This window comes from Salvia splendens, chromosome 5, assembly GCF_004379255.2.
Source record: "Salvia splendens isolate huo1 chromosome 5, SspV2, whole genome shotgun sequence".
NCBI classification, from domain to species: Eukaryota; Viridiplantae; Streptophyta; class Magnoliopsida; order Lamiales; family Lamiaceae; genus Salvia; species Salvia splendens.
Window position 1 is genome coordinate 9,509,393 of NC_056036.1, and position 21,633 is coordinate 9,531,025.

The 21,633-nt window shown below is 40.0% G+C and overlaps 2 protein-coding genes across 2 annotated transcripts; one reads left to right on the plus strand and one right to left on the minus strand.

Annotated features, from left to right (window-relative positions):
* Positions 1-370: 370 nt before the first annotated feature.
* Positions 371-1,024, minus strand: LOC121803758 (dof zinc finger protein 4-like). Its single transcript, XM_042203371.1, has one exon. The coding sequence runs from the start codon at positions 1,022-1,024 to the stop codon at positions 371-373; it is 654 nt and encodes a 217-aa protein (XP_042059305.1).
* An 18,126-nt stretch (positions 1,025-19,150) lies between these two features.
* LOC121802222 (lactosylceramide 4-alpha-galactosyltransferase-like) lies at positions 19,151-20,831 on the plus strand. The gene has a single exon (XM_042201840.1). The coding sequence runs from the start codon at positions 19,342-19,344 to the stop codon at positions 20,599-20,601; it is 1,260 nt and encodes a 419-aa protein (XP_042057774.1). The 5' UTR covers positions 19,151-19,341; the 3' UTR covers positions 20,602-20,831.
* Positions 20,832-21,633: the final 802 nt, after the last annotated feature.

Below are 21,633 nucleotides of genomic sequence, written 5' to 3' on the forward strand. Positions count from 1 at the left end.
GTCATTCGATGATGGAAGATTGTTGGATTCAACACATATAATACAACCTGAGATTCCATTATTTGTCAAATTAGCTTATTTAGCCTTTTCATAGAATGAATCCTACTTATGATTACAGTAGATAACATATTGTTGTAAAGATTAAGCTTCACCCATAGATAAATTAATTTTTAAAGTACAAATAATTAAATCACCAAAAACCGCTAAAAGATAATCATAATCTTCAATACCATGTCTTGATATAACAATTTTGTTTCCTGCAAACAATTACAATGATACAAATGCACACACCACTATTATATACATACAAAATAATCCATAGTTAAACCAATCCATTAATTAGTAAAATGTATAAAAAAAATCAAATTAATCAACGTGGATAATACCCTTCGAAATGAGATTTGTACGTCGTCATCATCGAATGATCCCACAAACTATCTGAAAAATCAACCTCATTCCAATTCCATATCTCCGCCGCGCTATTCGCGACGGCCGATTCCTCCGTGGAGTCGCCATTCTCAGCAGAGGTCGGAGCAGAATTAAAACTCGAGAGCGCAAACTCTTCTGTATTACTAGTATAATATTGAGTTGCTCCGAATGTTGTACTTGTACCATTGCTTTCCAGGATTGTACCCTGAACAGCCGAGGTTGGAGACGAGGATCGAATTAAGGCTTGGTAGAGAATATCTGACATATCACTCTGATCGTTGGCGACAGGGAGAGAATTCAGGAGATGCGTCCGCTTCGGCGGAGCGGCAGCGGCAGCGGCAGCGGCGGCGGAAGCGCTTGGGCGCTTTTTCCTGCTGCGGCGGCCGGCGGGGATGTTCCGCAGGGTGCCGCCTTTAGTCCAATGCCTCTTACACGCCTTGCAGAAATGGCGAGGCTGAGATTTGTTGTAGTTGTTGTAGTAGCAGAATTTCGTATTCGTTGAGCCGCACCTCGGGCAGTCAGACCGCGGCGGTTTCGAGAGATCCGCCGCGGCGGTTTGGGCGTCGGGAAGGTGATGAGTCAGCAAATAAGCCATGCTGTAGAATTGGATAAGAGTCGAATTGATTAAATAATTAGGTGGGAATTAATTGTTGTGATGGAATTTTTGTCGACTAATTGAGGGGAGTTTGAGATATATATAGCCATTGAATTTTTGTATCTTTTGTTCTTTTTAATTTCAGCCCCACGATTTTGTCATCCGACGGTTAGATTGGTGCCACGGGTCATTTAATAATGCAGATTTTCAGTTGAATAATGCACATCGACTAATAATGCACCATTATAGTGTAATAATGCAGATCATCTGGACCGTTGATGAATGTGATCTAACGGTCCATATTAAGAAGAATAAATGATATAAGGGATGAATAGGAGAATAACGCTCATATATATATGTATATATGTGTGCGTAAAGTTTGAGTAAGCACGAGGAGAATGAGAAATAGTGGGTTGTTACGGTGATAATAATATGATTATAATAAATCAACGAAATGTGTGTGAACGAGATGATGAAATTGGAAGGAAGGTGATGACGAATTAGGATATTGTGTCACGTTTGGTATAGTTTTGAATTCTGTGTTTCATGATATTATAATGTGTATGCGTGTGAGGTAATTATATTATCTATTAATTTTATGGGGAGTATCTTATATTGTTATAAGAAAGAGCTTGGTTCCAAATTCTTTTTAAAATGGGAAATGAATTTCTTTAAAATACATATAAATTGATAGTCAGAAATGTACGTTATCGAATAATGTGTTACAGACACATTTCATATTTATATTAAGAAGCGTGTATCAAAGCAAAGCAAGATTTTCAAATGTATATACATTAAGTCGAAATAATGAGAATATTTAGAAAAACTCTTTGAATTATCATGTAGTAATAAAGAATAACTGTTTCTATGGTGGCTTGTTGGTTTTCGTAACTTTGTGGAAATCGCAAATTGTTTCGTCAATTCCTAAATCAAAATTTAAAAGTGTGTGTGAATTCGGATAGTATGAAATGAAGAATGCAAGAGTATTTTGCACTACTATTATATTTGCATAATTGTGATTGTATAAAACCAAAATAAAGTATTGCATCCGCTCACCCGTCCCCAAATTTCAAATATTTCATTCTCTTTTGGTACGGCCAAAAGACTTATTCATGACATGAAGAAAATATACTACTATTCTATTACCCAAGAAGTATGCAATGTGAGGGGAAATTAGTTAATAACGGTAGGTAGGTAGTGATCATTCTTTCTGAAATTATTAAATATAAGTATTCGGTAGAATCGAATGTATGTCGGATGTGGAATGTGACTTGGCAGATTGATTTATTAATGAGAATCATTCGTTATACTTTAATTAATTACTATTAATTAAGAGTTAAGACCAATGCCTCCATGAGTGTTTTTGTCTAAGACTTTTTCTGACTAATTTTAAATTTTTGATTGTGCTTTCATTCTACGCAATATATATAATATACTATGGTATACAACAATAATATGTATATGCGAACATAGCAAATTAACTTCCAAGGGGATTTTCAGGTTTATGTGTATTTTTTGTTATTGATTTTATATATATTTTGCTACGCATAAAACACAAAATTTCGATACATATCTCACGATGGGTGTGATCAATTGTTAACTCACCATTTAATTGCTAACTACAACTAACTTAAAACCATGAGATTTTAGAAATCTTGTGGTCTATAATTTGCCATGTGTAATTTCGTTTTTTATTTTTTAATATTAAAAAAATAATAGCAATGATCCAATTTAGGGTTTAAAAATACAATGTCAATATAGTGTATAAAATACATCAACACGAAGATATGATAATGTCAACACAATTTCATATTGACATTGTACAAGCATTATGTTGACATATTATATAAGTTGTATTGATATAAAGCTGTTTCACCATAAATACGAAAATAAAAAAAAAATCAAATTTTGACTTCAAAACATATGCATGTAGGATCTCGTTGGAATCCTTATAAAATTATCTTTAAGTTGATATATTTTGTGTGAAAAAAATAATTTAAATTGAAATAGTTATATACATTTAAAGTTTTGAAATATTTTTTAAAAGTTAGTTAAAACTACTCTATTGTTAATTGACATAAATACATTAATTGACATTTTTTTTCAGTGTATTGATACTAGGAGTTGAATGATCTTAGCATATAATTTAAAGATCTAATTGACATTAATTGACATTTTTAATACACTACGTTAATGAGTTAGCAAGTTAGCAATTTAAGAAAAGTTAGCAACAACGGATCACATCCCTATATTTATAATATTTTATCACCTATTCAAAGTTCCGACCTTGATTATGCATGTATCCACCAAATATGATACATTCAGTATATAATCGCAATGATTGGCAATAAATTATTTTTCAATGGATAATTTTTTTTATTAAAACTTCGAATGTAATGCTATCAAATTATGAATTATCAATAATGAAGGGTTGTTTCTCAAAATAATTACTCCCTCCGTCCGCAAATTTGAGTCCTATTTTTCCATTTTGGTCCGTCCGCGAATAGGAGTTCCGGTTCATAATTACCATAAATGGTAAAGAGGCCCCACATTCCACTAACTCATTTCACTCATACATCATTTAAAACTAATATATACAAGTGAGACTCCTATTCCACTAACTTTCTTCCACCCACTTTTCTTAACATTTTTTAAAACCCGTTCCGGAATTGAATGAGACTCATATTCGCGGACGGGGGGAATACTACTTAAATTGCATCCAATGCTAATTCGTATGTTCCCATTTAAATATTACTATTATCCACTTCATCCGTCCCGTAAAAATATATGTAATTTCTATTTTCGTCAGTCACATAAAAATATGAGCATTTCATTATGGTAAGTCATCCCAATTTATTACCCCTATGCATCAAATTATTTACAACTTATACCATCATTAAAATACTAATAATAATGTAGGTCTCATTATTTACTAACATTATTTTATATGCTCTTTCCCTCCTCTCTCTTTTTATTTAACCAATTTTATTTTAATTTTCGTATTATATTAGATGTCCTTTTATAGGACGGAAAGAGTATTTATTTGTGTTCACACGTAATTACTGATGAAAATAAGGTTGTCTCTTTTTCTGTACGTAACTATTATTGGGCTAAGTTAAGGGCCAAATATCCTGTAGTTGGGCTTTCCACACTATTCAATTGGCGCTCACTGAAATATTAATTGTCGAATATTTGTGGTGGACTTTTATTTGGGATGTTTATTTAATTTGGCCCATGTGGAAATTATTGGAGCTGAGCCCAAATCCCTTTCCTCTACCATCAGATGGTGCCATGTGTACTCCCACCCGGATCTTGGCTTGGAGCCGTTGGATTATGGCTTGTGTTTGTTATGTAAGAGGCGACCCTTTCTCTCATCTCATTATTCAGAATTCACCCTCTCTCTCTCTACTCACTCGTTGCTGTGATTTCTCACTTCTCTCTCTACACTCTCTTCTTCTCCAGCGGTTTTCCTTTGGTTATCATGGTTTCTTTGAGTGATAGACCGGTGCCTTTCCTGGTTTAAGCAACTACTTCGGTTGCTGGTGTGTGCGTGAGATCTAGGGTTTTGGTGTGTGAGAGAATTGGTGCGAGGTTGTGTTATGAGGTTATAGATCTAGTGTGAAGGAGTTGTGTGGTGTTGATTTCTGCGGTGTGAGGCGAATCACTTGTGGATTCAACGGTGCTCCATTGGATCTGGTTTCTAGAGAATAGATTTGTTCTATAGGCGGGTGGTTGAGCCATCGCCTTGTTCTGATCTGTGTTGTTCTTGTCTTGTTCTTTCTTGTGTAATTGCTTTAGATCCGAGATGATCTTATTTGTTATTACTAACGAGTTTAGTGAGTGTGCAGGTACAAGAAGGGTTGGCGATTAATTAAGAACATAGTTAGGGTTATTAACTATTGTTGTAATAGTTGATAGGTTTCCCTCGTAATTCTTGATTAATATCAGCCGCTTGGTTGAGAGTTTGGCTGAGCTCTCTTGTAAGAAGAACAAAGAGGTCTAGGTAATTAGTGAACCCGGACTGGTCTGATCCCTACAGTGGTATCAGAGCCACGGGGGGACTAGTCCGGCACGCCGAGTCGCTAAAGGAGGTGGGCATGTGGAATCCTCCTCGAGTGGGGATTCGCTCTGGTAAATTGGCTATATCTCCGGTTTCCTTATCTGTTTGAGAGCCACATATAGGCTTAGGTTATTGTCTGCTAGTAGATAGTCTCCGGCAAAGACTTAGGACTTTTCTTGCTTTGTTTGTTGGTTTGCTTCTGCTGTGTTTCTTGGTATTCTGTGTTTTCTGGCTTCTGATTACCTGACCACCAAGCATTTGTACTGCCTAAGTGACCCCATGCGTCTACAGAAGTGAGTGATTGCGAACTGGGATAGCCTTAGCCAGTGTTGCTCGTGAAAGTCAGGGATTTGAGGTCTGACTTGTGTGAAAGCTGTGTAAAAGTGTGTCTGGTCTTTGGTGTATGTCTCTGTGCTTTGAGGTTTGCAAGGTTTTGTGTTTCTGTCTTGCTTCCTGTGTTTTTTTAATCAAAGACGCCCATTGTGGGCGGGAGGTTTAGGCAGACCCCCAACCCGTAAATAAGATCAAAATGTAATGTTCCGAAAACCATGATCTTAGCTCAAAAGTGACTAAGATCCAAACAAGAACATGAAAAAGCAAAGTAGAGGTCCCACAAGTCGAGATCCTCCGTGTTATCAAGTGAAAAAAAGATGACTAAACACACAAAAGGGAGAAACAAAAAAAAATCAAAACCAACCACCAAAGGAGCTAAATCAACCCACATCTCTACGTCGGAAACGGAAGTTAGGATATCCCAGTTGGTCCATCCTAACTAGCGCCTTCAGGTACCGAGGCGCAGAGATTGGATCGAAGTATGTAAGGGCAGGGGTCTGGACCCCCTACCTGCCAGAAAATCAGCAGCCCGGTTTCCTTCTCTGTAGATGTGTGAGAATCGAACCTGCCGCTGAGCTGTCATGCTACAGATCAAAGCCATATGATGTCTAAAATCCGTGGAGCTAAGATGTCCAGATGATAACAAACTAACCAGAGTCGTTGAGTCCAGCTCTATCCAAATGTGAGTAGAAAGCTCCATAGCCATCTCCAAACCCCGAATCAGAGCCAAAATCTCCACTTCAAAGCTCGATGATGCAGCTACCGGAGCACAAAAAGCCTGCAGAAGGCCTCCATCAGAACCAAGAACCAATCCTCCATTCTCCGCCGCCAGTGTCGATGTAGAGAAGGTATCGTCTGTGTTCAGCTTCACCCAAGGTGCATCAGGAGGATGCCATAAGACCATGAGCGACCGCAGAACACACTGTCTGGGGGAGAAAGGCATGAAATCAACCGACGGCGAGCATCCCCTCCAATGAGTCAGGGTGATTGCCGGCCAGAACTAGCACATGTAGATAATGAGTGACCTGCCAAATAACATGTGAATGACGAAAAGGGCGACCGCCATGCTTGCAGTCGTTCCTCTCCGTCCAAAGAAACCAAGCAATCAAACAAGGAACAAGAAAACTAATATGCATGGCGGGAGCCCTATGGAAAGAAGACCTCCGTCAGTGACCTAGTCTAAGTGCAATATCGGTGCTCATGTGAATCGGTGTGTGCGAGGAAGGAAACCAGGCATCGAAATACTCCCATGCAGAAACCGCCGACTGACTCGAAAAAAAGACATGGTTGAGAGACTCGACCGAATGAGACCTACAACATTGACACCTAGACGCTAACTCAATTCCCCTCCTCTGTAACTTCTCATCCACCGACAGCCTACCAAACAGTAACCTCCAAATGAACATCGACATGGTAGGAATCAACCCATGGTTCTAAATAAGACCAAAAATCTCCCTCTTCGGCAATCTAGTCCGGATGCTCTCCCAGACCGAGGCCACAGAGAACTCGCCATGGCTAGTCAGACTCAACCGCCTCACATCTTTCGCCCCCAACTCGATCGGCGTGGCTCTGATCTGGTCTATCACCTCGAGAGGTACGCCAAACCTGAAAGATAAACTATGCAGCATATCCTCATCCCATGCATGTTCATGCCAATATGATGCAGCGGCCTGATATTGGGGAGGATCATTTTCCGGGACGCACAAACTCCGAATGGAGCTAGCCCCAAGCCAGACATTATCCCAGAAGCTGATCTTCCCCTCACCCAAGGACCAACGAATATACTCATGCATGTATGACCAAATACGATACAATCGACGCCAAGTAGGACTATCATGTGATCAACAAGGGGATGTATGCAAATGACAAGGAAGGATACTGTACTTCTAGGTCATGAACTGGGCCCAGAGAGAGTCCTGAGCTAGCAGTCTCCACCACAGCTTGAACCCAAAAGCCACTGCCACCTCCCTGAAGCGGCGAATACCCAAGCCACCCTCATCAAAAGGCAAACAAATCTGTCTTCAAGAAATCCAGTGCAACTTCCTCTTATCTCCTACTGTGCCCCAAAAGTATCTAGCCAAAATCTGCTCCAACTCGTCTAGAAATCCAAGCAGAGGGCTCATGACGTGTAAGATGTGTAGCGGGATGGCGGCCAGGGTGCTCTTAATTAGAGCCAGATGTGGATGGGAGCAGCTGTGGATCCTGTCCATCACCCCCAAAAGCAAGATGTCGATGGGAGCAGCTGTGGATCCTGTCCATCAGCCTCTGCCTAAGGGGCAAAAGATGATCTGCCCTCCTCGCTCATCGGAAAATCGGCACCCCAAGGTATGTAAAAGGCATCGCCCCTCTCTGAAATCCTCCAGCCTCCTCCGCAATGTTAGCGAACTCCAAGTGCTCATTCACCAAATAGAAGTGTGTCTTCCCATTGTTCACCAGCTGACCGGACACGGCTATGTAGTGATCCAGGGATCCAACCAACTTCTCCACCGCCTCTCTATGGGCCCTCGAGAAAATGATGATGGCATCCGCATAAGAGAGGTGAGTGATAACGGGGACCTTTTTCCGACATCTATAGACCATCTCTTTATCCCCCTTGATCAATCTGTCAAGACATCTCGATAAGTAGTCTGCCGCCAACACAAAGAGGGAAGGTGATAAGGGGACTCCTTGCCTCAGCCCCCTGGATGACTGAAAGAAGCCTGCTGGGCCACCGTTCACCAGGACAGAAAACCAACATGACGAGATGCATCTCCTGATCATATCCACCCAGGTGTGTGAGAATCCTATCCTTTTCAAAACCTTGAGTAGAAACGGCCACTGGACTCTATTATACTCCTTTGCCATATCCAGCTTGAGAGCCAGATTGGGCGATCTCCCTCTACTCGAGAACTCCTTCCCCAGGTCATGTATCATCTCTTGAGCCAGAAGAGCATTGTCGCTAAGCAGACGGCCATTGATGAACCCACTCTGATTCGGTGCAATGACAAGGGGTAAAAGAGGTGCAAGCCTCGAGGCAAGGATCTTTGTGATGATCTTGTTCGTAACATTGCAGAGGCTGATCGGTCTAAAATCTCTCCAAGTGACCGGGTTAGGCTTCTTCGGGATAAGGACGATCATGGTCGCTGTGAAGCTTCGGGGCATAAACGCCCCACTGAAGAAGTCTCCCACAGCTGCAATCACGTCCCTCCCAACAGTGTCCCAGCATGACCGAAAGAACAACGAAGTGAACCCATCCGACCCGGACACACTATCACCACTGATCCCAAACACTGCATCTCTAACCTCCTTATCCTGCGGCGGCGAACACAGAGCCTCCTGATGAACTGAGTCTGGAAGTATATGGATAAGAGATAAGTCGGGCTCTGCAAGGTCCCCCACGTCCGATGTTAGAAGCTGTTGAAAGAAGGCTGCCGCCGACTCCCTGATCTCTGTCTCTTCCGTCAGTGCCTGCCCCCCAAACTCGACCGTATGTATCCTTGACTTAATTCTCTTCTGTCTGACCCATCCATGAAAGAATTTGGAGTTCCTTTCCCCATCAGCAGCCCATCTAATCGTCGTCTTTTGCCTCCAAAATTCTTCCTCCATCTTGGCCTTGATGATGAGCTCTGCAGACACTCTACTGAATTCGGCTCTATGTGCAGGGGTCGGATCAGTATCATATAGAATTTGTGCCTCAAGAACTACATGCTCTGCATCCTTTAGGTTCTGGATGATGTTGCCAAATACCTCTCTGTTCCAAACCTTCAAGAACTTATTGGTCTTGATAAGCTTGAGCTGGAGGTTCATCATGCCATTGTACCCTGTCTCTGCCTCCCAGATTCTGGCAATCTCGCCCCTAAAAGTCTCATGTCTCACCCACATATTCTGAAATCTGAAAGCCGACCTCGTGGTCTGGACTGAAAACTGATATCTCACCAAAAGTGGTGCGTGATCAGAGCTGAATCTCGCCAAATGTGTCACTCGGGTCGTGGCAAAAACTGATGTCCAATGCTCTCCAATCAAGATGCGGTCCAGTCTCTCCCCGAGTCAATGAGCTGGCAATCGGCAATAGCATCGGCAAATTCCATCATGTCTCTGTGTCTGTCTGTGTCACTCCACTACCTCTCTTCATTGGCCAGAAACATGTTGAAGTCACCTCCCACTAGCCACGGTCTGCCCTCCACAGCCATCGAGATATCCCCCAACTTTTTCCAAAGTGTCTGTCTTGTCTCTCTCGTATGCCGCCCATAGACTATGGTGATGTAGATCGGGAATGGAAAGACTGCGACAAAGACTTTAACGTGTAAAGCCTGTCTGGAATCATCAACCACTTCCACCGTCCAATCTTCATGAGCAAGAATCCAAATGTGACCACTTTCATTAGATCCCGCAAACCGAAGGCACTGAAAGTTCCTTCCTAAAGCTGGCGGTGTCCTCTGTGGTTCAATCACTGTTGCAAACAAAATCTTGTGTTCCCGAATTAGGTATCTCAGATGTCTCTTAGTGCGGGCATTCGCCACACTCTGCACATTCCACACTAGGAACTGGCTCGTCATGAGGAAACAAATCAGTTTGTGCGCGAGGTAGAAACCCTCGCTTTCTTCATCGGTGCTTTAATCACAAGGCGTCGATCCCCATTGCTGGCGATCTTCATTGGCAGGCTCCCATTTCTAGCAGCCCCAATCTGTACACCCTTTGCCCTTCTAGCCTCGTGAATAATCTAAGCATCCGTGGTCCCGTCGTGCAGGACCAAGGCCCTAGACGACTCTGTATCAAGCTCATCATCCTCCAGAATGTCAAAACTGTTACTATGAATGCCGAGTCCCATATAAGTCTTCAGGATAGGGCTACGGCTCCCTCTAAAGGTGGGTGAGAGTGATCTCGGTCTGCTCTGTGACCCCCCCATCATCAGTCTCAAACTCCGAGCCCTCGGTCTCTGACATGGCTCGACCCTCAATCTCCTCTAGCCTCCTCAACCTTCTTCTCTCTCTGTATCTGGCTCTGCTCTCTGGACTTCTCTTCTTCTTTTTCTTGCCCTTTCCAGATGGATGCTGGTCAACCATGCCCGAGTTCGGAGCAAGAAGAGGTTCACGAATCTGTGGGCTGGTATCAGGGTTGTTGTCATTTCTGTTTGCTACTGCTCTATATTCATACCTTGGTGCCAGAACTCCCTTATTCTGTCCCTGCGCTGATGAATCCCTCAGAACACTGCCTTTCTTACTCACACGATTCCAACCTGACTCTGCCTCTCTTTGCACGGCTGGTTGCTTTCCCCGGGGCTGATTCCCTTGCTCTCCTCTCATCTCATTCTGTTTTTGTTGTGCCGGTCTGGAGAAGTCTTTCTTGGGTGGGGCTGGTTTCTTCCCATTTGCATAGCAATGTTCCTCTGAGTGGCCAACGTGCTTGCAGGCTGAACAGTAGTGTGGGATCTTATCCCACCTCACATGCAAAGTCACATCCTTTCCCCCAAGTCGAAGTATGTATTTCTCTGGAACAGGCTTTGAGATGTCTATTTCAATGCAAATGCGTGCATATGACAATCGTGCACGTGTGATAGTGTTATGATCAATCTGAATGGGTTCACCGAACAATTTACCAATGGAAAATAACATAGATTCCTCAAAGAGGTGGATGGGTAATGCATGCAAATTGCACCAAACAGCAGCAATGGGAGTCTCAAAATATAGATCAAAATCAGCAGTCCATTTAAACATTCTCATCAGATTATGCTCAATAAACCAAGTATTATTGTTACTAACTCCACATAAAACTTTCACATAATCATCAATCTCAGAAAGGGTAATGAGGATATGCTTAGCATTAATAAAATTCCAATTTAGCGTACCTTTCAGTTTGAAGTTTGATAGGGCCTTGCGAATCGAGTGGGGGGCTGGAATGGAGTGTGAGAATTTTCCAATCAGGGCGAGTCCCATGCGATCTGCAAGCTCATTGTTATCCGTATCAGGTAAATGCAAACAAGGAATACCATCTTCCTGGGATGTCGTGCCCATCTGCTTCACTTTATTGGGGTCCAAGATGAATGGTGCATTTGATGGCTTTGGCTGACCATCCTTAAGCATATCCGCCATGGTCTTATTTTTCTGCACCCAAGGATTTGTCTTAACGATCCCTGACCCCTGCGAAGTACGGGATGAGCCTTCTTGACCCGGTTCCTGTATGATGGAGCGATCCATCATCGCCATCCATTCCGGGGAGCGATCCATCATCGCCATCCATTTTTCTGTCTGATTCTGTGATTAGGAAAGTTGATCATATTGAATCTGCTTCTGATATGTGGAAACAACTTGATACCTTGTTCACTGAGACTTCAATGTCTTCAAGAATGTACCTGCTTGAAAAGTTGTTTAAGATTAAGCTTGATCTTGCAAAAGACATTGATGATAATGTTGATAGGTTTCAGAAGCTTGTGCAGGATATAAAGAGATCTGGTGACAAAACTACATATGAATACACTAGTATAACTCTAATGAATGTCATACCTGACTCTTACAGTGATGTGAAAGCTGTCATTAAGTATGGTAGAGACTCTGCTCCTCTGGACTTAATCATAAGCTCCCTGAAATCTAAAGAACATGAATTAAGGGAAAGGGCTGCTGACAAGAATGCTTTTAATAAAGTCTTGAATGTCAGAGGTAGATCTAAGTCTAGAGGGGGTAATGAATCCAATGGGGGTTCTAGTTCTAGTTCAAATTCAAGGAAGAAGTTTAGGTCTAGGTCCAGAAGTAAGGATCTTAAAACCTATAGGAAGTGTTTTAATTGTGGGGAAGTTGTGCATTATAAGAAAGATTGCACCAAGCCTAAAAAGAATAAACCCCTCAATAATAACACTCGGCTAGAAAACCTTGTCAATGTGGCCAAGTATGATGCTGATAATGAATCTGTGTATATGGTGCATGATTTGATGTATATAAATGCTTCTCCTATCTGCCATTTTACTTCAAATGATTGGCTTTGTGATTCTGGATGTACTTATCATGTTAGTCCTTTCAAGGAAGTGTTTTCTGAGTTAAAGCCTGTAACTAATACTTTTGTGTCAATGGCTGATGACAAGAAGTGTGAAATTCTTGGTATTGGCACAGTGTGTTTAAAGTTTGATAATGGCTATGTGCTCAACTTGAATGATGTTAGATAGTAAAGGGAGAAAGTGAGTGGAATGGTGACCCATTTAATGAATGAGTTTTATATTAGATTGTGAGTGTAAAAAGTTGGTGGGATATGTGATCCACATACTAAAAGTAGAATAAAGTAAAGGGTTCCATAAATCGTGGACAAATTAAAATGGCAACAGGATTCTTTAAATCGTGCACGATGGAGTATCTAATTGTCATTGAAATAAATGTGATGATACCAACATCAATATTGGGACAAAGCTTTATCGAGGGACCACAAATTTTGAATCAAGGATAATTTATTGGAATATAAGTAGCCATAACTCGTTGTTTTGAAGATCCATCTTCTCATATTCAATGGATGAATGAAGTTCAATGTCAATTCAAATACATCTTTGTTTTAATATTTGATATTGGCTATTTATATCACTGGTAATATCCTCTCATTTTTGCTTTAATAAAGTAGGGTTATTTTGATTTAAGAACATTAATTATACCTTCACGAGAACATAATTACGCGCAAAAAAGGAAAGAAAATGGAAAAATGAGAGATTATCAAAATGATGTGGGAACTTGTGTGTATTGATTATAGAATTTTCTTTAAAAATGGGACCAACTTTACTTCAATTCTATCTTTATTAGTCGGGCCCACATGCATTAATTCAACCATAAATTTACTCTATAGTCATCATTCTCTATGAGATAGTTTGAAGCATTGATTTTGTTTAATACTCCATATATCATATATGGGTAATGGGGATTCATTTTGTGAATCACATAGATATTCAAAGCTACACTAAATATTAACTGCGAGATTTTACCAGCTGATAAAGAATCAATTTGGAAAAGTTTTCACGATTTGTTCTAAATTTGGTTTGGCTCAGGTTGAGTATTGAATTTTAAACAAATTTCTTGTTGGACTAAAGTTTATATTTTATCCTAATCATATCGTCCTTTCGCGATTTACTTCAATTTATTTAATACTAGTTTTGTGTCTTTAACATTATGAATCGATCCGTTTTTAATCTTAAAAGCAACAGCATCATTATTTTTTGATTTAATTGATAACTTAACACTATACCAAAATTCATTTTGATTCGTAACATTATATTTGCTAGTTTCAAGTTCTAAATTTATGAATTGGTCCATTTTTGCCAAAAATTGACGGAATCGTTAAAATACGAGAGTAGATGATTTTATTCGCAATATGGATCGCGAAAATTTCAACCCATATATATTGATAGCAAGGGCAATGAAACTTTAAAAGTTTCAAATATCAATCATCAAATCTTCAAAATCTATCTGATGCCCGACCATGAAATTACACATTGGTGGCGAAATTTTTGGGCAAATCTAGCACATATGTTCACACGTACGATAACATTTCTCAAAATTTGCAATTCAATTAATTAAAACAATTAAACATTATTACAAATAATAATAATAATAATGTTTGATTATAAACTTAAACAATATTGACTAATTTTTAATTTTTTTTAATTTACAAGAAAATTGAAGTAAGAAAATTTCAAATTTAGAATTTCCATCCATAACCATAACTTTCAAGTTTCAATCATGCTTCAACCTAAGTTGTCTTAGTCGTCTTAATATGGTCAGTTGATTCACGACATCCACGCACTGATTCAAGGTCGCGCGGCGAGACCAATGTTGAGGACAAACACCATCACATGCACAAAAACACGAGCTAGGTTTTTGCCTTCGAAATTTTGTCGATGTGCTATTCATGCTCAAGTATAGATGAGATTTTGAAGGTTGAATATTCGCCTTTAAAACACCTAAAGTTTCGCTTCCCTTCGCAATCAGTATGGACCAAAATTTGAGTTGGTTACATCATGAGTGAAACTCTATCACGGTAATAATTTAATGGCTCTGTCAATTTCTGACAATAAATGGATCAATTCAACAATTAGCAAACATAATGTTATGAACCAAAATCACAAAATGTTCAAATTGTTAAGGACTAAAGGCGACTTTAGTCTAGTACTTGGTATTTAATTGTTTAATTAATGTCTTTAAGTTAATTATGTTAAAATCGCTTTGACCATCATATTTGCAGCATCTATATTCACTTTTAGTACTAAATACTGACCAAATCATAATATTATGGGACCAAAGCTATCACATATAATATTCTAGACCAAAACCAAAAAATGTTAGTATGTTTATATCAAAATTTTCCTTTTATATGTAAATCAAAACTTAGTACAATAAATGCCGATTTCAGCTCTATATTTAACTACAACCTCATTTTTTTTATGTCACGTCAGTAATTTTTTTTTACCCACAACACTTGCAATAAGACTAGTCCCATGCTCACCGTACCCTCATTTCAATCACAATTCCGTTCACATTTATCTCAATTAGAAAAGAAAAAAAATGCAATGACGTAGTAATAAATTAAAATATCAGTAAATAAGTAATAAAATAAAAATAATTTGTATTTGGAAAAAAAGAAAATGATTTCTGGCAACTAGAACACTTGCAATAAGGCCGATAAATCACGTACTCCGACTTGGCAGCCTAGGCTGTCTGATTTTACGGTGGCGGCAATTAAGTGCCCTATTGCGAAGGACCTAATTAAGGCAATCGAACAATTCACGTTAACTCAAATCTCGCTCTAAGAGTGTCCACAATAGGGGAGCCGCGGCTCCCGGGAAGGGGGTGGCTCGGCTGCGGCTCCCTATTGCTAGGGCCACGGAGGGCCGCGGCGCGCCGCACGCCGGGGGAGGGGGGGCATGGGAGAGCCACGACGGCGGCTCGGCCGCGCCTCTTGGGCGAGAGCCGCGGCTCAGCCCTATTTCGATTTTTTTTTTTAATTTTTAATATTTTATATACCTCATTCCACACATTTTTTCCTCACACATTTTACACCATTCTGTACCATTTCTATAATCTCAAAATGCAAGGTGGAGATGATAATTCCCCCGAATACGCATTTTTTTATAATTATTATAGTACGATAATTTTTATTCTACTTAAATTAAAATATACAAAAAATAAAAAAAATAATTAATTGGTGGCTTTAGCTTGTCCATTACTAGGGTGGACAAGTTTTTTTGTGGCCCGGCCAAGTTTCTTGACCTTGGCCAAGTTTTTGTGGCTTGGGCATAACCATGGGCGTTTCTACTGTGGACACCTTAAGGCAATCGAATAATTCACGTTAACTCAATCTCAAAAATGTTCGAATATTTGTAAACATTAGTGTGGAACTACCTAACTACTAACTAATGTACTATACCTATAATCATTATGATGGAATTGTTATCTTTAAATAGAAATGATGATTATTTAATTATTCCTGGACTGGCTGCCAACTCTACCTATGTGCGTGAATAAAAAATATTGCAATCATACAAACATTACGTGTAATTCAAATTCATAACTCTTATAAAAAATAAATAATTTCTCCATCTGAGAGCCTCTTTTAATACTATTTCTGTTGTAGTACTCATTTAGATTTGTGCGGTTTACTGCCTTAAAAATTTAAAGTTTTTTTCTGTTATAAAAAATAAATAATTTCTCCATCTGAGAGCCTCTTTTAATTCTATTTCTGTTATAGTACTCATTTAGATTTGTGCCGTTTACTGGTTTAAAAATTTAAACTTATAAAAAGTTTTTTTGTCTCTAAAGAGGTGAACTCATTATTCACTAATAATACTTTAATCATTTTTTGTCTTCATCTCCCTCTTACTTTACCAATTATACATTAAAACCCGCAACGAACCAAATGTTCATATTTTTCAGAGATGAAGAGTATTTTATTTATCTATTAAAGCAAGTACTTATATGCATAAATATTTATCCTCATATAATATTAATAAGTGGGTAGTTCAGCAAGTGTAAAATAAATCAACTAATGTAGTCAACCAAGTTAATAAAACGATTCATCTTCCTACAATAGGATGATATTCCTTTTTAGTTTTTACTAGTAATAAGTTAGAAGTTTTGAATCAACATATATTACTCCATTATACAATTAAAAAGATTTAATTGCCTTGTGGATTTTCACTCACCACCACCAGTCCACCAGTTACCAATCCACTATGATAGTTACTTTGATACTTTTTGATTTAAATAAAAAACACTTAAAAATTTAAAATAAGCTCAAGTGCCCAACCTCCACAAAACGCCAAAAATAAATACTCCAGTTTTTTACGAGTACTAAAATGGAAAGTATTTATGGAGAGGATAAACTCCCCCAGTCCCCCATCCATTAGAGCATCCACAATGGCGGCGAGCGGATCGGCTAGCTGATCTCCGGCGCTCGCCGGTTCGCTCGCCGAACCATTGTAACCGGCGAGCGCCATTTCGGTGAAAAAATCGGCGAGCGCTGGGCGATGCGCTCGCCGCCATTGTGGGCTCCGGACCGGCGAGCGATCGGCGAACGATTTTTTTTTTAATTTTCGAAACACTATATATATGCGCTTTGCACGTCATTTTCATTCGCACCACTTGTTTTAACGAGTACGCTCTCTATCTTAATTTCTGTATAAGATCAACAACGGGAAATGAGCAACGTTGGTGGTAGTAGTGGTGGTAGTGTTGGGGATGCTGAGGAGTACGAACGTCGAATGAACGAAGCGTTAGAGGCATATACGAACCGTGAGATTGATCGGCTGATGCAGAGGGGTCCAACGCGTTTGTGACATATCGACTGCATTTGGTGTGCTCCAGTCTCGATGGGCGGCAATTAGTGGTCCAACGCGTTTGTGGCATATCGACTGCATTGCTGATATAATGTACGTCTGTGTTATCATGCACAACATGATTGTCGAAGATGAAGGTGTACAACTGACTAGTTGGGCCAACGACGATAATGAAGCTTGTCCAAGCCACTGCATGGCCGCCCCCAACGTACGAAGTGGGGTCCCGCACGATGAAGCCGGCCTCCTCCAAGCACATGCCGACATGCGCCAAACGGATGCTCATATTTAATTGAAGAGTTGTGGGCGCGGAGGACTGCACGGCTTTAGTTTTTTTTTTAATTATGTAATTTTTTTAAATGTACTTTTTTTTTAATTTAAATAAAATTATTGGATTTTCCCGTATCTGTGTCATCAATTTAATTCCGTATTTTGTGTGATTGTCAATTATTCAGCTTATATAATTTTGAGTGATGTGGCTAGGCTATTGCTGTGCTATTTACTTGTCCTGATGATGTGGCAGAAGGATTTTTAGTGCTGATGATGTGGCAGGAGGAGTTTGTGGTTGGGCTATGGCTGGGCGAAAGCCATTGTGGATGCTCTTAGCGCCCTCTGCAAAATTCCACTGACTGAAAATATACTTCCATTTTCCTCCCCACCTCAAGATTTAATTTTTTTTATTATATTTTTCACCAATGTTAAATTTACATACAAATATACTTTTAGGTAGTACTTCCTCCATTTCATTCAAGATGAGTTACCTTTCCTTTTTTGTTTTGCCCAATTAAGATGACCATTTTCCAATTTTGGAAATAACCTCCTCTCTCCTCATTAAAATACTAGTATTCAACTATTTTTTTCCTCTCTACTTTATTCCACCTAACAACACTTCATAAAATCTCGTGGCACTCAAGAATGTGACCATCTTAAGTAGGACTGAGGGAGTACCATATTTGGTGTACTTTTGCGAGTATACAAACATTGTACTACTTGATGGAGTAGTTGATACACACACTTATTCATGGGGTGTTATTACAGATTCCATTCTTAAGAGCATCAATAACCCCGGCCTGGTTTCAGGCCCCAAGTCCTCTCCACGTCATCATTCCTCTACAGTTGCGGTCCAGGCCCCAACTGCTCTAACCCTGCAGGCCACAACCCGAGCCGCAACTAATAAATGACATTATTCACAACTTCAACATATTTGACTCGTAAATGTAATTCGTTGAACAATTCAAACCGGGAAAATAAATTGTTCATTCGAAAAAAGAAATTACAAATCCTAGAAAAAATTACAAATGCAAAAAAACTAAAAAATATAACATAAAAAATGCAAAAAAACTAAAAATTATAACATAAAAAATGCAAAAAAATTAAAAATTAGCAAATTGGATCCGCCGCCCCTCTTCTTCATCTTCCTCCCTCTTCTTCCTCTCCCCCTCCCTCTTCTTCCTCTTCCAAATGCAAAAGAAATCAGAAAATTGGGCTCCGTCACCCATCTCCCTCTCCCTCTTCTTCCTCTTCCAATTTTTGGCAAAAATTGCAGCTCCGTCACGTCCCGTCTCCGATTAACGCAGGGCCGGGCCGGACCCCATGACCGTCACCAGGCCGCAAACGCGGCCCCGGGACCGGCCCAGGCCGCAAGTCGCCCCCCTCTTACGCGCAGGACGGGCCGGGACTCGCGATTTGCGGCCCGGCCCGACGCGTTAACAATGCCCTAATGAACGGTAAATTTGCAGTGTTCCGCTTGGAAATAAATTTGGCCCAGCAAAATTATATTTATACATTTAAAACAATACTGAGAAAAATATTTCCATAGTGCATTTTTCAATTAAGTCAAAAAAGAATATTAAATGATTCGCTTAGTGTGACAGTCCTACATAAAAATTAGTGCTCGATCATCGTATTCGTCTATTCTATGAAATGTACGGCGATGAATAACCATATTCAGTTTTGGAAGAAAATCATATAAATACAAAAGCCAAAATTAGCACACAACATTTTCCTTTCTGGAATTTCACTTCCCAAAAAGCTTCATCACCACCAAAAACCAAACAACCACACTTTGAATTCTTCTGCACCTCAGAACCACTCCCTCTCTCTCTACTTCTTGAGCTCATAATAGCAGCCGCAACTATATCTTGTTCAGAAATGACAATTGAGAAAATCGCTGATACTTTCTTGTCTGAGCTTCTTTCCCACTTGCAGAGAGCCAAGAAATCTTTCTACGCTTTGGTGTCTCTTCTCTCTCTCTGCCTCTTAGCCTACAACAGCGCCTCCGTTTTCTGCGCCAAAGTCCCCTTCCCGCCCAAAACCTCGCCGGAGCCCGCTCTCTTCTTACCGGAAAATGTTGCCGCTAAATCAAGAAGGTTCTTCTCCATCTCCTTCTCCGCAAAGCAGCCGCCTTTCCCCCGGGAGCTCAAATCCCATTTGCCCCTTTTGCACAAGAATCCTAATTTTGCTAAAGAAATCGACGACTTCCACCCAAAGCGGTGGAAAAGGCAGAAATTCGCAAAGGTGAAGCCTTTTCAAGTTCGAGTGAGGAACTTCTTCAACAAGAATTCATCAAATTCAGCCTGCGAATCTCGCTTTTTCATGACGTGGATCTCATCGGCAGAGTCCTTCGGGGAGAGGGAGATGTTTGCCATCACCAGTTTGTTCAAGACGCATCCAAATGGGTGCTTAATCATAGCCTCGAATTCACTCGATTCAGCAATTGGGATGCAAATCTTGAAACCCTTATTGAGAAAGGGTTTTAGGTTGATGCCAATTTCCCCCAGTTTCGAATTCTTGTTCAGGGGCACTCCAGCAGAGGTGTGGTACAACCAGTTGATGCAGGGAAATGTGGATCCTGGTGAAGTTGCATTAGGGCAGAATCTCTCCAATCTGCTTAGGCTTGGATTGCTGTATAGATTTGGTGGGATTTACTTAGACACTGATGTGATAATCTTGAAGAGTTTTGGGGGTTTGAGGAATGTCATTGGTGCTCAAGCTATTGATCTTGAATCAGGGAATTGGACCAGATTGAACAATGCAGTGATGATCTTTGATGAGGGGCATCCACTTGTGTTCAAATTCATCCAAGAATTTGCACTCACCTTCGATGGGAACAAGTGGGGCCACAATGGGCCCTACCTGGTGTCGAGGGTGGTGGCGAGGGTTGGGGGACGGCCGGGGTACAACTTCACGGTGATGCCACCGATGGCGTTCTACCCCGTGGATTGGAGCAAGGTCCGGGGCCTGTTTGAAGGGCCGCAGAGCCTGAGCCACTCCAAGTGGCTGCTCGCTAAGCTTAGGCAGATACGGAGCGAGAGCTTCGCGGTGCATCTGTGGAACAAGCAGAGCAGGGGGTTTGAGGTTGAGAAGGGGAGTGTGATCCAACACCTCATGTTTGGTTGTGGTGTTGAGTAAAAGTTTGGATTTTTTTTTTAAAGTTAAAGATTTTTTTAGGTGGTGTATTTGGATTATCTCAATCCAGGTTTGTGGGAGGGGGGCAATATGAATTGACAGTAGTTTGGAGAAGCTAAAGTTTTTTTTTTCTTTTCTGGAATTGTAGATCTGTTACATATGATATATAGGTGGTTATTGTGTTGTGTGTATTGGTCTGAATTTGAAATGCAAAATGCAAATTTCTCAGCGCAGTTGATAGATGATGTTGTGCTGTTGCATTCTTGAGTTAGTGATGGATATGTTTTTGAGTTTTTTTATTACAAACTGTTTGAATTTGAATGAATAGGAAAAATTTGAAAATTTGGAAAGTTGTTTAATGGGGATGTGAATAAAGAGTGGTTTAGTTCATTTCCAGAGATGCAAACACTTGATTTCTTGCCCTACATTATCATATCTGCTTATGCAATTTGGTAAATGTAATTATGTTGTATTGTAGGCTAGAGTTTGCTATACAACTCCCTTTTCCCTAAATAAGACTATGAGAGAGAAAGAGAGACTTAACCTAAGCTCTATATAGATAATAAGAGTACGTTTTTGGCATCAAACATTGAGGATTTCATTAATGATTACACTTGAATTTGAATATCAAAACTCATTCACATACCATATGAAATATACTGAGTATAGGTAGCCTCTTTAAAATCCTCCAAGATAAAACTCTACCCAGATAATGCTTGTAAAAATATAAGTATCCATGTTAGTTATCATTTTTTCCAAAAAGGCAAATAAACATAAATTTAAAGGTTGTATCACGATAGACTGAAATCCAAGACATTTGGCCTTAGATATTAGCACACTGTCATTTTTGGCTTTGTGTAATGAGACTTATTTTTATAGTATAAAATTTGAGTATTATTATTATATCAAAATAGAAAAGCAACTCACAGAGAATAAGAATAAAAATCTGAAATTGAAATGCAACTACCACCAACTTTGGCATTTATGAATAGTGTGTGAGATAGTTTTAGGAGCTTTCAGTCTCGTGGTGTGTTT

What these genes read in the sequence shown, in the direction of transcription:
- LOC121803758 (XM_042203371.1), bottom strand. Translation starts at nt 1,024, where the DNA reads ATGGCTTATTTGCTGACTCATCACCTTCCCGACGCCCAAACCGCCGCG.
- LOC121802222 (XM_042201840.1), top strand. Translation starts at nt 19,342, where the DNA reads ATGACAATTGAGAAAATCGCTGATACTTTCTTGTCTGAGCTTCTTTCC.